The sequence below is a fragment of the Sarcophilus harrisii genome, chromosome 4 (genome assembly GCF_902635505.1).
Source record: "Sarcophilus harrisii chromosome 4, mSarHar1.11, whole genome shotgun sequence".
Classification (NCBI taxonomy): Eukaryota; Metazoa; Chordata; class Mammalia; order Dasyuromorphia; family Dasyuridae; genus Sarcophilus; species Sarcophilus harrisii.
In genome coordinates, this window is record NC_045429.1 from 350,433,962 (window position 1) to 350,449,899 (window position 15,938).

Below are 15,938 nucleotides of genomic sequence, written 5' to 3' on the forward strand. Positions count from 1 at the left end.
TTCTCATTCATCTGCTGCTTCTCTTTTAAGAACACTAATTAGTGGGCTTTGTAGATCTGTAACAGAAAAAAATGAACATTTTCATTTGCTTTAGGATTTGAGATGGATTAAAAGGGCTATACAGACGGGAAAGGGAACATAACTGATCTGGTTCATAATGACTGGGTAAATTAACGTAGTCTAAAGGTCAGTGAGAAAGTAAAACTTAAGAGTATCCCTAAGAAACACAAGTATCAAGTGGGAGATGCTTCCAGTTTTTAATGAATTTTTTTTCCCTCAGAAAACAACCTAATTTATCTTGTTACCTTATCTGAACATTAAGTTGTTAACCTCAATAATGTAAGAAAAAATTGAGGACATTTTAGAACAAGAATTTTGGTAGCAAAGAAGATATTTTAGAAACCTTAAAAGCTCTGCCTTTTTTCCAATGAACAAGATAGATAATGGACATGGTAGTGTGTGGAACCAGTCAGGTAAAAGACCCCCTTCCCAATCCAATTAACTAATCAGAGACATCATCAGGTACCAAGAGAAAACATTTATTTAATCCCTGCAGGGAGAGGCCCAGAGACACCTGGGAGGCATCCCCACCATGTGCTCCTGGAACTTGGCCAGCTTCCGCTTGTCCAGAGTTTAAAAGGCAAAGCACTTGAGCCTTCTCATTGGATAGACTAAAAGGACATAACCATCCTTGACCAATAGTCACCAATGCTAGCTGCCTCCTACAGGTCATGACACTTCCTGCAACTTCCTATATCAGATTCAAAGTTCATTCCTCCAGAGAGTAAATGACCTCACCCAAGTCCCAATTCTGGAAAGAGGGATCATGTGACTCAATACTAAGGAATACTTCATCCAATCAGTCCCATTCAGTAGTAACTGGTAGTTACCAATTAGATGCAAGTATAGTGCTTGTGGTTTTTTTATAATGAACTAACTTTCATAAAATTAAGGCTTAATTATAAGCATAATTGAGCAGGATTACTTCCCTCTGATCGGTAGGACCAGTTGCCATTGTATTATATGGTATAATTTTTAACTTTTTCAGGAAGCCAAAGTGAAGGAGAAGACAAACGAATTCCATTACTGAAGGAAGTTTTTGAGGCTTTTCCTCACACTCCAGTAAACATTGATATCAAAGTCAACAACAATCTGCTGATTAAGAAGGTATCTTTTTTATTATGAACTTTATTACTTCCTCTAGCTGTGTTGCATCAGACTTTACAACCCAAATGGAAAGATGATTCCCTAGAGTTATGACAAAGACTTGGCTGCTTGCTGTTTAAATAATTTACTTATATTGCTGCATTTTACAGCCTGTTAGCTAAGAATTTACATTTTGTTTTTAATTAGTTAGAAAAATGAGAAATGTAGATAACTTTTAGTTTGTGAGAAAATCTCAGGTTACATTGTTTGGTGTTTCATTTTAGATCAATTCTTGTACTCTAAAATAGAGTTGCTTGGTGATGAAGCCTTTTTTAAAAAGGAAAATAGGGTAAGTGAATTGGATAAGTATGTGAGGTTTTGATTTTTCCAATGCAGGTTTCAGAGTTGGTAACTCAGTATAAACGAGAACACTTGACAGTGTGGGGCAATGCCAAATATGAAATTGTAGAAAAGTGTCACAAAGAGGTAAGCTCCCTCTGGAAACCAGAATTATTCACTTCTTTTGTTATTGTGCCTTTGAAAGATTACAGTAGTTATTTTTCTTTTTTTTCTAGTGCTTCCAGAGCAGTTGCTGTTCTGGTACTTATATAGAAAAAACAACAACATAGAACTAGGTGGAAGCAGTGGGTCAGCAGCAGAGATATTTTTCTTAAAGGTGGAGGCCTTGGGCCTAATGATGGAGGCCATGCATCTTTAAGTTCATTTTACAATTCTTGACACATAAATGAATGTCTAGTGAGACTCTGTTTTTTAAGAACCATTTGCTTGTTCACACTTGTCCCTTAGATGTTTGCTTTAATTAAGTTTCCTGTTCAGTTGGAATTGAAAGGGAATCTTGAATTAAGTTTTGTAACCTAAATTATCTTTTCCTTCTTTCCCTATACCCTGTCAAATAAGTTGAAAAGGCATTCTATCAACTGAGTAGTTTCTGGTCAAAAAAAAAAAAAAAGTATGTGCTTTGGGTATACAAAATGGAATACAGTGAGACCCCCATCTCCCCATCCCAAATAGAAATACTAAAATACTAAAGATTATAATTTTGAGAAGGCCTCCTTGTAGGGAAAAGCTAATGTGAAAAGCCAGAAGTCTTAGATTTCTTTTTAGGCCTTTTCTGACTTGAATATGATACACATGCAGTATAGGACAAACAGTGGATGGGAGGGGAGGATGAGAGAGAGAGAGAGAGAGAGGGGAGGGAAGGAGAGGGAGGGAGGGAGGGGGGGGGGGGAGAAGAGGGTGTGTGTGTGTGTGTGTGTTCGTTTACATGTGCCCACACACGCGAGTGCTGGGGAAGGGGATATTGGGTGTCCCCTGCAGCTCAGGAAGAGGGATAATGACAGAGAAAAAGCAGACCTAGCCCAGTTTCAGTCCTATTACTATGAATTAGAAGCCTCTGGTTTGGAAAAATTTTTACTAAAAAGCCCAGATCTCTAATCAATTATTTTCAGACATCCACAATTTTTAGCAAAAATCACAAGCCTGCAGTGTCCCCATTTTCAGAGACTAGGAATAACAATGTCTCAGGTTATTTTGCCCAAGAAATTTGACCCAATTAATTACCTTGTGCTTTTTAAAATTTCTGGCTTTTTGACAACATTGTAAAATAGGTTGCCAACATATTGTGTAATTCAGTCATACATTTTATTCTAATTCACTGGATAGCTTTTATTGGGAATCACCAACATATATCGTAGCTATATAAGCATGCTACTTACTTGTTCATTTCATAGTAATTATATAGTATTTCAGTTATTTTATGGTATAAGCTTTTAGTCTTAGAGAACCTTAACTTTCATATAAGTACTCAATAATGTTTTCTAAATTGGACCTCAGCCTTGGCATCTGCAGGTGGCATGAAGTTAGAAGGACATGTAGTGGTGGGGAATGTTTCTCCCTAAAGCAGGGGCTTCATTCATAGACATCTCTGGGCCATATCTGCCAGAAGAAAGGACCCAATGCTTCGTGTAACCTCAGTATCCCATGAGCCAGCCATTGTATGAATGTTTGTAAGAATCTTGTTTATAACTGAAAAATATTTGTATTAAGCTTTGATATGAAATTTTAAGGATTGCCTGCTAGGCCTGTCTTGTTAAGTAGTTGTGAAATAATGCATAATATTATACATGTGTGTTTTGTAGAATTCAGATATCCCCATTCTCTTCAGTCTACAACGTGTTCTGCTCATTCTTGGCCTATTCTACACTGGCCTCTTGCCTTTTGTGCCCATCTGTGAGCAGTTTTTTGAAATTCCAATGCCTTCTATAATATTGAAGTAAGTGGCCACCCTGTTTTTGTTTTTGTGATTTATCATTATAATGACAGGAGAGGTGCAGGTAAAATCCCATGAAAATCAATACTATTACAAAGGAAAGCTTTGTATACAAGCCCATTTCCATGTTCTACTGTGACTCATATTGTTACAAAATTACTTAATTGATCATAGTAAATTCTTTGAGTATAATAAATGCTTAGTGTGATTCCAAGTTAATAGTCATTTTTTCACGTATATTTGTGCTGTATACTTTGTAAGTAGGACGAGAGGAAAGGAGAAGAGATGCTTTGACTTGAAGCAAAACTACCTGATTCTTGGAGTCAGAAACTCTGGATTCAAGTTCTAGCTTTTATACAAATGGTGTGACCCTATTCAAGTCACTTCTCTTATCTGTGACTTAGTTTCATCATCTGTAAATTGGGAGGGATAATACTTGTATTATCTGCCTGCCTCACTAGTTTTCTGTGAGCAAAGCCTTTTGTAAGCCTTAAAGCTTAAAATGAGTATTATTATTATTACTATTATACTAATGTTTGCAAAAAGTGATTGTGGGGGGCAGAGGTGGATGTGTTTAAATATAAATATGGGGTCTTATCCTGCCATCAAGCAGCACTGGCCCCTTCAATGTTACTCATCCTTTTTCACTTCAAACATCCCAACAGCCTCACCAGAAAAGTTTATCAGACTCTCAAATCACCCACCAAAACAACTACCAAAAAGATCTGAAGCTTGGAGAAAGAAAAGGGTAGGGAAGGTGTGTATGTAATACCTCCCCAAGTCCCCTACTGAATACAAAGCCTTGCTTTTTGAAGAAACAGATCAGCTCTATCTCAAGGTCCTGCAGACTGGGAATGTGATATCTACCAATGTGTTCATAGTAAAAATCCACCTGTAACAAAAGAATTTGAAGTGATTACAGAATTTGTTATGTTGGGATTTTACCTGTATTAAATATTGTATCAACCCCAAAGCAGAAACACAAAAATAACAAATATACTATGTATGCAGTATTCCTTTAAAGATATTAGTGAATGCTGTTGTATTTACTACCTATGGATTCAGTTTGCAATTTGTTTTTTGTTTATTCTGCTCATATTCATTAGCATGTTTCCTCTTGGTAGCCAGACCCTCCACACAAAAGAATGCTGTTCCCTTCATGATATATTTTTAAGTTGGCACTAACCTTCTGCTCCCATGATTGGTTGCTTTCCTTTAGCACAGATAGAATCTTTATTCTTTTAAATGAGTATTTCTGCCTGTTCTCTTTAGAAGCAGTGAGACCAGATAATTTTTCTTTCTAAGAAGTGATTGTGTGTTGAGTGGAGAAACAGTGTAAATTTGGAGACTTAAGTATTTTTAGTTATTCAGTGAACAATTACAAGAATTTCCTAAGACAAGACCCTAATTGTATTTAATTTGCTGGTTTGAGTTTGAGCTACAGAATCTCTTAAAGGAGATAAAGGTGAAACATTCCTTCAAAAGGAAGGGAAGCTCCAATTTGGGCCAGGTGGGTTGAACTGGCTAAGAAAAAATTGAGGTTTGAGGGAGAGAGCCAACTGTGCAAGAGTATTTTAGAAAAACTGGATTTATAGAGAAACAAAATAAAAGATGAGTTGATTCAGAAAGAGGAGGGCCTAGTAGGTGACTAGGCCACTAAAAAATTCTAAAGTTCAAGAATCACAGATAGAAAAGAAGTGGAATTAGGGGAGAACGGCTGAGAATGGAATCCATGATATGCTGATACAGGTGGTTGTCTCAATTTATAATAATTATATATATATATCTGGGAAGTAGAAGAAAAAGCTTATCCTCGGGTTAGTGGTAAAAATAATGAGATAAACTAGCAAGATTAGGAACCACCTTCCAAAGAGTCTTATACTGAAAAAGAGAATAACAGAAAGTTCTAGTAGTAATTTTATCAGGTTGGTAACACAAATCTCTCTCTTGTTAGAATAAAGCACCTGAATTATATTGAAGTACCACAGAAAAAAGTACTAGTAAAAAAAGAAAGTGAGGAAAGGACAGAAACAGAGTCTGAATTATAAATCTTCCTTCTCCCCACCCCTTCTCACCCTTTTACTCTTGGACTCTGGCAACAGAAAGTTAACCTGAAATCAGCATTAACTATAGCTTTAGGGAATGCCTCCTGGGAACAGAGATAAGGAATGGGGAAACAGGGATGTAGAGGTTGTTTTGTACATTGCTAGTTGTTAATTTGTAGCTTCAATTTTATTTTTTTTCTTAGACTAAAGGAACCACAGAACATATCAAGGAGTCAAAAATTTCTTATCTGGCTGGCTGACAGGTAAAAATTTTAATTTTTTCTAAAAAATTGGCTTACTCAAATTTTCTATTAAATATCATTCTTGTATGCATTGCATTTGGAAATGAAGATGATTTTAAATTAAAAGATATTTCAAAGAGGTGGAACCAAGGTGGTGGAGTAAAGGCAGGGACTCAGAGCTTTCCCGAAAATCTCTCCAAATTCCTTTAAAAGATAACTCTAAACAAATTTTAGAGTATTAGAACCCACAAAAAGATGAAGTGAAACCATTTTCCAACTGAAGACGACTTAGAAGGTCAGCAGGAAAAGTTGGTTACATCAGAGTGGGAACCTAGCACAGTCCCTCAGAAGATCATACCAAATCAAGGAAAAATAACAGAAACCAAACGAATGAAAAAATAGAAAATAATGTGAAATATTTCATTGGGAAAACAACTGATCTGATAGATCCAGGAGAGAGAAATTTAAAATTATTAGTCCACCTAAAAGCCATGATCAGGAAAAGAGCCCAGACATCATCTTTCAAGAAATTATAAGGAAAACTGACCTGATTTTCTAGAACCAGAAGGTAAAATAGAAATTAAAAGAATCCACCAATTACCTCCTGAAAGAGCTCCTAAGATTAAAAACTCCCAGAAATATTATAGCCAAATTGTGGAATTCTTAGGTCAAGGGGAAAATATTGGAAGCAGAAAAAACAATTCAATTGTAGTGGAGCCCCAGTCATTTGGAATATTATATTCTGGAGAACAATAGAGCTAGGATTACAATCTAGAATCACCTACCCAGCAAAAGTGAGTATAAGAATTCTTCAGGAGAAAAGGTGGAAATTCAGTGAAAAAGAAGACTTTAAAGCATTCATTATGAAATAAAAAATTTGATTTTCAAATATAGAACTTAGGAGAAGCATAAGGAGGTAATCAAGAAAGGGAAATCATAAGGACTTAAGGTTTATCTATTTACATTTCTTCATGGAAAGATGATACTTGTAACTCAGGAATTTTTTCATTAAGGCAGTTAGAAGGAGTATTATATAGACAGAGAGCACAGGTGTGAGTTAAATATGAAGGGATAATATCTAAAAATAAATAAAATTAAAAATGTACTGAGAGAAAGGGAGAAGTGAAATGGCATAATTTATCTGCCATAAAGAAGAAAGAAAAAGCTTTTACAGTGGACGGATAAAGGGCAGAAGAAGGAGAATGAGTAAACCTTACTCATCAGAATTGGCTCAAAGAGAGAATAATATACATGCAATATGAATCTAGAGATCTATCTTATCCTATAGGATGGAAAGAGGAAGGTGGTAATAGGAGAGAGGGTATATTGGAGGAGGGCATGGTTAGTAGCAAAATGCTTTTGAGGAGAGACAGGGTGAAAGAGAGATTATGGAATATAAACTAGGGAGAAATGCAGTTAGTAATAATAATTGTGAAAACAATTTTGAAACAAGTTTCTCTGAAGGCCTCACTTCTCAAATTTATTTCCAAATTAGTCATTTTGTACAAGATTTGAATAAAAGAAAAAGAAAGTGAAAAATAGCATGCTTTAGTCTATATTCAAACAATATTTCAAACAAAATTCAAATAGTTCTTTCTATGTGGATAGTATACTTAATCATTGGTGCTTTGGGATTTTCTTGGATCATTGCATTGCTAAGAATAGCTAAGTCACTCACAGGCCTTCAATGAACAGTATTATTTTTATTCTGAATAATGTTCTCCTGGTTCCCATTCATTGCATATCAATTCATATATATCTATTCAGGTTTTTCTGAAATCATCCTGCTTGTCATTTTTTATAGCACAATAATATTCTGTTACAATCATGTACCACAATTTGTTTAGCCATTCCTTTTATTTCCAATTCTTGGCCACCACAAAAAAAAAGCTGCTATAAATATTTTTGTCCTTTCCCCTTTTTTTTGGATGTCTTTGGGATATAGACCTAGCAGTTGTATTGCTGGATCAAAAAGTATGCACAATTTTATAGCCCTTTGGGGATAGTTTCAAATTGCTCTCTAGAATGGTCATTAGTATCCCAATTTTCCCATACCCCTTCCAACATTTATCATTTTCCTTATTTGTTCTGTTTGCCAATCTGAGAGATATGAGGTGATAACATAAGAGTTATTTTAATTTGCAAAGAAATCCTCCATTTGTAGGATAACTTGACTTTGCTTTAGATAAATACTGTAAAGCAATTATGCTTTGTTTTGTTTAAAATGATCCCTGGTTCTTGAAGTAGTAAATGTTTGCTTAGTGTTCCTTTCACAGGACCTTGGAGAGTTCCCTTAATCTGCTTTTTCTCTGTACTCTAGGATCCAATTTTAATTTAAAATATTTGATTTAATATTGATCTGTCATGTTCAGCTTAAATAGCAACTCTTTCACTAGCTTTTCAACTAGCCTCTACCAATTTATCATTTCAATTGAGAAGAAAAGTATAAACGACAAGTGTTATACTCATTTAACTGCTAATTTGTGAACATCTCACTTCCTATGATTAATGTGCTTGGCCTTGAAATACAGGTGCATATTTCTTTATGCAGAAATTTTCTAATTTTAAAGACACATGATATGTTCCAAAAGTTCATTTGTAAGTCAGGTGTGTATAGAAAATTTTCCCATTGAAACATCAGTGGGAGGTGGGTTCTCAAGGTAGACTACAAGAGGCCCATTTGACCTATGAGTGAGTTAGAATACAAATACACCCCAGTATTTGCCATAACTTTGTCTTTTTGAAAACTTGGAGGCCAGTAATATATCTCTTCCCACTCTAGCTCAAACAATGAGAAGAGGGATTGGTTTTCTCTTGCTGCATCCAGCCAGAGTAGGAGGACCTACAGAGGGTCCAGGGGATACAAACCTCAGGTTTTCCAAGATGTGAGATAATGTAGGGGGGAGTCTCAGCATCTGTGACAAGGAATCTTAAGCTGGGGCTGTTTTCTTTACATAGATGGTCAGGACTGAGTGGAAGGGTGACCCTCACCAGCTCCCTTCAGACTCATTACAGCTTCTGCCCTTTCCCACACCAGTGTGACTTTTTAAAAATGTTGCTTTTGAGGACATATGTGGTTTCCTCTCGAAGGGGGGACCCCATTACTATAGTAATATATATATATATATATATATATATATATATATATATATATATATATATATATAGTGTCCCCAGTATTGATAGTAGTTGCTTAAGGAGTTTGATTTTTTGCATGATCTTATGCTGTTGGTCAGATAATGCTGTGTTAAAGAATATGTCCTAAATGTTATTCTCTTTTTCTCCTTATAGGTTGCTAATGAGGAAAGCCTTATTTGACCACCTCACTGCCCGAGGCATTCAGGTATATTTCTAGAAAACATACAAAGTCTGGTTTCTAATTATGTCCTTATAGACAGGATAGCTTTATTTTTATTATTATTTAAACTTTATTTTAGTATAAACTTTATTTAGTATAGCTAATTTTAGCACAGGGTCAAGAACTTTGGATTGATTTTGGATTTCACATCATTTATGAAAATGCCTGCTAAGGTAAATGCTGATGCTAAGAATACAAAGATACACAACAAAATAATGCCTTCCTGCAAGGAATTTATAATCCATAATGCACACAAACAAATAAAAAGTAGTAATAATAGCTAACATTTATATAATACCTACTACTTGCTAAGTACTTTACAATCATCATCTCATTTCATCCTCACAACAACCTGAGAGGTAGATGCTATTGTTATCTCCCTTTATTGATGAGGAAACTGAAGCAAAGGAATGGAGTGATTTGCCCAGAGTGACACAGTAAGAGTCTAGACCAAATTTGAAAGAATATAATGACAAAGGGGAAAGTTACAGGGAAGAGTTCATGGAGGAGGTAACTCACAAGGTAAACCTTGAAGGAAGGGGATTTTAGCTTGTGGCAATGCAGACTAGTCAAACCTGGGCAAGTCATCTACCTTCTCAGTGACCCAAGACAACTTCCTTAAGACTGGACATTGTAGAGCAGTTGAAGTGTCTAAGTGCTAGGAAGACAAATTCAAGAATAAAAAGAGGCAAATCCTGGGTCTCAGTATGATTATGTTCAATCTAATGAGGGAAAAAAAAGTATAAAAGGAAGCTGAAGGGAGGGGTGGGCTGGGAGTGGGAAGCAAAGACATCTGGTAGAGCCATGGAAGAGAAGGCTTGGAGTGTGGCCTAGAGATGGGATATGAGAAGAGGCCAGTCCAGGGCCCAGCTTAAATGAAAGTTCTGAGAGGAACCTAAGTGGGGAAAAAGGGACACAATCAGATTTTTGCATTGTCAATTCATTTTGGCAGGAAGATTAGCTGGGAGGCTATTGCGCTAGACAAGTATATAGTTGAAATAATGAAGTCTCAACTAGGATAGTAACAGTGGTAATGGGTTGATGCTTAACAGCCTTGTGCAAATATAATCGACACAACTGGCAACTGATTGAATGTAGAGGGGGCCTAGTCAAAAATAATACCAAGTTTTGCAAATGCTTGGATTAGGAGAATGGTGCTGCTAGCTATAGAAATAAAAAGTTAGAGAGGGGAGCAAATTTTAGAAGATAATGAATTTGTTTTTAGGTATGTTAAAGTTAAGATGTTTGAGATAGAGATGTTTCATAGTTGAGAATTCTAGATTGAAATTCAGAAAAAGGGTGAGTTCTAATGTTATGGATGGAGGATGAAGCCATGAGATTGCTAGGTAGTCTTGGGGGATGGTATATTTAGGAGAAGGAGTGAGAGAAGTAGGTAAAGGAATTGGTCACAGTACTGGAGGGAGGGGGGTGGGGAGGGACACGGAAGGGAAGAGAGAAGAGGAGGAAGGAGAGAGTGAGGAGAGGAAGAAGAGAGAAAAGAGGAGGAAGGAGAAAGATGTGTGAAAAGGATGAGGAAGGGGGAGAGGAAGGGAAGAAAAAGAGTGAAAGGGGAGGTGCTTTGCAAAAGCCAAGGAAGGAAAGAACCGGTAGGAACATAGTGATGAGAGTGGCAGATGCTCCAGAAATATTAAGGAAGATGAAAATGGAAACGAAGGCATTAGATTTATTGGGTAAAAGGTTATTGGTGATGTTGAAGAGACTGGTCAGATGCCTATTGGAGAGAGGGAGGGTGATGGGCCGGCAGCTGAGTTGGAACTGTTGAGCCTTTTTAGGCCCAGCCTGTTCTCTGTGGCTCCATCTGGAGGTTTGGCGTGCCATTGCTTCTCCAGATCATTTTACAGATGAGGAAAATGAGCTAAACAGGGTAAAATGACTTGCCTAGAGTCACTTAGCTAATGTTGGGTCAGATTTGAAGTTGTCCCCATTCCAGGCCCAGACAGGTGGTATCCTGTGGCACCACCTTGCTGCCTGAGAGATGGTAATTCAGAGAAACGGGGTTAAGGGAAGGGGTTTTTGTTTTTTCACTTCTGCCCCTGCCTTTGATGCTGATGGCTCACTGAATGGTTGGCTGAAGAGGGCTTTAGGTGTTCTACCATCTTTTTAGGGAGGATTTAGTGGAAATTTATTTTGGAGTGTGGAGGAATTGGGAACAGAAGATGTATTATCTGAAGTTAGATTTTCATACATATAAAGGTGGGAATGGGCAAGAGGGAGGGAGGAGGTCCACTCTCCCAGTTGGTATTGAGATTGAATTTTTCTGAATGGTTATGAATTTTTTAAACTTTGTACATTTCCAACCAAATGCATTGGGATCGTAATGGATAAGTGCTATTATGTGAAAGTGAAGTATCCTCTGTTTTTTACACTTTTGCTTCTTCTGCTTTTAGGTATATGTGTGGGTACTAAATGAAGAAAACGAATACAAAAAAGCTTTTGATTTGGGAGCAACTGGGGTGATGACAGACTATCCAACAAAGCTTAAAGAATTTTTACATAATTATACATAAGTCAACCTAAGCATTTGAAGACAACTAAGGAATATTCTTTTTTTCTGCATCATATAAATAAGCCGTTTCCAGAATGATAAAAGATGTAATCAGTTGAGTTTCATTACCTCATTTTAAAGCCTGGTTCATAATGTAGAAACTGTAATGTATATTTATTTTAAAATATATCCCAGATTTTACATGATTTGTTTAGAAAGTTAACATTGATAGAGATAGGGCAGGTAAAAGATGAATAGTGGATCAAGATTTCTATATCTATTATGGATCAAGATTTTTGCATTTTTCTCTACTGCAAGCAGTTTTCAAATCAAAGATTAACACTAACAGACTAGGTAAAATCCAGGACTTTGAGAGATCATGGTCTTCATTGGTCTCAGATCAGTTTATCAGTAAAAACTAAATTATTGAAAAACTGTGGCCATTCTTAAGTTGGCTCTTTATTTCTGGACATATTGATGGCCTGCATAGTGAAAAGAAAAAAAACAGAGAAGAAGCAGTTTAAAAAGAAAAAAAAAAACCAAACCAATGATGTGTAGTTATCTGACAAGACACATACTGTGATTAGTAGTGAGTCTCATGGAAATAAATAACCATCACTTGACCAGAAACAAAATCTTTAGACTGAATTAAGTTTTTCTTTGGCTGTTGTTATATACTTTTGTTAATAAGGATGTCAGACTAATCTTTGAAGTCTTTTGGAGGGTGTGTGTGTGTGTGTGTGTGTGTGTGTACATGTGTGTGCCATCGATTCTATGGCTAACTTTGTTTCCATTGTAAACATTGCAAAGTAGATTTGTAAGTTATTATTGAGACTAGAATCTCTCAAGAGATGGAAAATTATAAATTGTAACAAGGCCTAATTGTATTTTGCGGGCCTATTTCTTGATGTACAAAACCACTTTGACTCTTTAGCATCTTCATTATGTTAAAGGTGACATCATTGTTTCCAAACTTTTGGATAACCCCACCTGATCTGTATCTACCGTTTTGCTAAGTTGTCCCTTTTGAGTGTTAGTTGGAAATAATATTTCCCAACATGCTAAAATTCCCTTTCTTAGTCTTTCTTCTATAACTGTGTGTAAATCTGTTTCCAAAACTTTTGAGTTTTTGACATCAATAGGACCTCTGACCTCTGGTCAGCAGTAAATGATGCTCTACCATAGGGCAGGTGAAATCCCAGACACTTGTCATTTGTAACACATTTTCTCATGAAGGATAGGTTTCTTTCTCTCTCTCTCTCTCTCTCTCTCTCTCTCTCTCTCTCTCTCTCTCTCTCTCTCTCTCTCTCTCTCTCTCTTTTTTTTATGAGCAGAAATAAAGTTTTCCAAGGACATGCTTAAGTCTCTTGGTGTGTGTTTTTCACTATTCTGTTTTGTTATATTTTTTAACTGTAGTAGTACCAAACAGGCTCTGAAATTTTTAACTGAATAATTTATGAATTTATTAATAAAAGTGAGCCCATGCACCTGAAATTTACCTCTAAACTAAGGAAAGGGAAAGAGGAAGTAGATGATGTTTAGTAATTTGATGCTGTTTAGTTACTGGGAAGATTGGAGGTTTAGTAGCGGGGAAGGGAAAAATATGACTTGAAGGGCACCTAGTTCTTATCAATCCTGCTCTAATATATTGAATTACAAAACTCCATATAGGATGAGGAACCACAGTTTAAGAAGATAGGGCAAAAGGAATAGATGGCCTGACCTGGAGTCCACAAGAACCTGACTCTAATCCCTGGATCCTTACTTTGTGTCTTTAATTACTTCTCCTCCTGTTTTCTTCATCTATGAAATAGAGATCCTAACATCTGTAGTACTTAACTCAGGGTTATTGTTGATGGTAAAATGAATTGAAATACATATTTTTGCTCTTTGCAAGTCTTAAAAGTCTATATCAAATATTAGTTATAATAGTGAAATAGGCTGTCCATGGTTGCAGTTGTGACCACTAATGCCAGAACTGTGTTAATTATAAGCATTGTTGACAGGAAACTTTCTGAAATGCATTATACATTTCAGTGGCTTTTTAAAGATATTACATATAATTCATCTTTGGTGTTACAGGGTTATCATTTTGAATATCTAGGCTTTGAACTGAATGGTAATGCAATCTTGCACACACATTTAAAATATTCTAGCCATCTCTATCATTGTCAGGCTATCAGCTATCTTTTCTGCAATCTGACATCCATCCTGAAGAATTCTATGGTAGTACCTCTGGTTTGCTGATTCTGATCTCCATAAGAACCAGAAAATCGGATAGCTAAGCTTGTTCAGGATTAATGTTAAATCATTAAGGCATGCATGTTAAATAAATGATGGGACAGTGTGTGGGATAGTGAATTAGGAGGCTGCATTGAGGGATGGACTTTTCTCATTAGGAGCCTTCTGTATTGGAAATAAGAGACAGTGTTGCACAGTAGGAATACCATGGAGGACCACTCAAAAGGCCTGCTCCTTATTACTAGTGTGAACTTGGTCCTGATTTTCTCATCTCTTAAAATGAGGAGGTTAGACTAGAATCTAATCTTTTTAAACCTATGAAGTTACACAGGTCTGGAAGCAAACTCTCCATCCCCCACCCACTCCCCAAAAGTTTTGAGAGGCTAAACTTATCTGGCTTTCGTGTACAGACTGAGCTGTTTGGTTATTCACTTGTTTTCATTTGAGTTTGGAATAATGTCCTGCCAGAAGACTTGAATTTGCCAAAGATCTATTTTGAAAATAGGTTGCTAGAGCTATACAGTACTTCATGATTTACAGACATTCCTTTTTCAAGGCTGAAGACAGTCCTTGAAGTGTAGATTTTTATAATACTATCCCCCCTTTTGTTGAGGAGGATATTGAGGCTCAGAGTAATTATGTTTTGCCTGTAGTCATTCATCTACTCAGTAAATAAATGGTAGAGCTAGACTGGACCCACGTCTCAGGATTCCAAAAAGTTCTCTTCTTATTAGCTACTGATATAAGTTGGGGCTTCGAGGTGCAGTAGATAGAATGCTGACACTGAAGTCAGGAAGACTTTTTTTTCTGAGTTCAAAGGTGGCCTCAGTTACTTCCTACCTATGTGATCCTGAGCAAATCACTTAACCCCCTTTGCCTTAGTTACCTAATCTGTAAAATGAATTGGAGAAGGAAATAGACTGTTACTCTAGTATCTCATATGGTAAATAATGTGAATAGAATGGTAAAGAGGGTTCCTTAAATTTTTTACCTTGTCTTATATTTTAAGTAATGGAGAAATTATCAAGATACACTGAAAGCTTCTTGAGGGCAGGAACTCAAGTCTTATAGTTTCCTTTTACTCACTATATAATATAATGCCATATAGATGTATGTGGGTATGTGTATACATATGTATGTACATATATATGTGTGTATACATATATGTATATATATACCTATACACATATATAAATGTGCATATATATTGGGTGTGTGTGTAATACATAATCAGAGTCATGATAGGAATATTTTTGTTTCATATTGGTTACATTTATTCAATGATTTCTTGTTTGGGGGTTAAATTAGGTTTTGCAAAGTGAACTTGGAAATGTGGCCTAGAAATATTTTCATTTTATCAGTACTTATTAAACACTGTGGCTTTTCTTAGAAATAGATTTAAATTTTCAAGGCACATAAACTTGCTTACAGGGAGGTAATTTCCTTCTTGCAGAAATGTATGCTACTAATTCAGGTAACGAGTACCAGTTGGATGATGCTCCTCTGGATTATGAAATGTGTCGACCAAATGATTAAACTCTTCTGAGACACAGAAAAAGTTGTAGCTCATTCATTTGGAAATGTTACCATTTTAAATAGCCCTGCAAAACCTATAGTATAAAATATTAATTATAATTGACCTGTTAATACGAAAAGAAAATAACAAAACAAGATTTTAAAAGAAACGTCACATCTAAGGCATAGAGTGGTGCCTTTGCTTTCATCTTTATTTATATATCTCTTTAATAATAGTTATTAGTTTAAGAAACTGAGCTGCAAACTTATTCTGAGACATTTCTTCTCTACTGTACTCATATTTAGTGCTCCCAGAAATGGGAAAAGTTAATGAGCAGCTTTCTTTCAGCCTTTGTCTTTTTTTGACTTTGCACACTTCAGTCTAATTCACTTGCATGTCACAGCATTAGCTGCCTCATGTTATAGACCTATTCCAGAATAAAGGACAAACAAATCTTTTTAGAGTAAGATGTTATCTATTTTCCTAATGAGCTTTAGGGCTAACTTCCCTTGTAATGAGCTGGGGTTTTTTTTGTTTTGTTTTGTTTTGTTTTGTTTTTTGCTGTTAACTCTCTCTTTCCTTCCTTCCTACATT

At 36.0% G+C, this 15,938-nt stretch overlaps 1 protein-coding gene across 2 annotated transcripts in view; it reads left to right on the forward strand.

Annotated features, from left to right (window-relative positions):
- The window catches only part of GDPD1 (glycerophosphodiester phosphodiesterase domain containing 1), a 59,488-nt gene extending 45,055 nt beyond the window's left edge, over window positions 1-14,433 (forward strand). The window contains exons 5-11 of one of the 2 annotated variants that reach the window (XR_002770144.2): window positions 1,049-1,167; window positions 1,543-1,632; window positions 3,306-3,439; window positions 4,102-4,193; window positions 5,685-5,744; window positions 9,015-9,066; window positions 11,490-11,619. Coding sequence is in view for 1 of the 2 variants with exons in the window: in XM_003767920.4 (XP_003767968.1) it covers window positions 1,049-1,167; window positions 1,543-1,632; window positions 3,306-3,439; window positions 5,685-5,744; window positions 9,015-9,066; window positions 11,490-11,609 (575 nt within the window). In the remaining variant the exon portion in view is untranslated. Of the gene's footprint in view, window positions 1-1,048; window positions 1,168-1,542; window positions 1,633-3,305; window positions 3,440-4,101; window positions 4,194-5,684; window positions 5,745-9,014; window positions 9,067-11,489 lie in introns of both variants that reach the window. The other variant, XM_003767920.4, reaches the window with a different exon arrangement.
- Window positions 14,434-15,938: the final 1,505 nt, after the last annotated feature.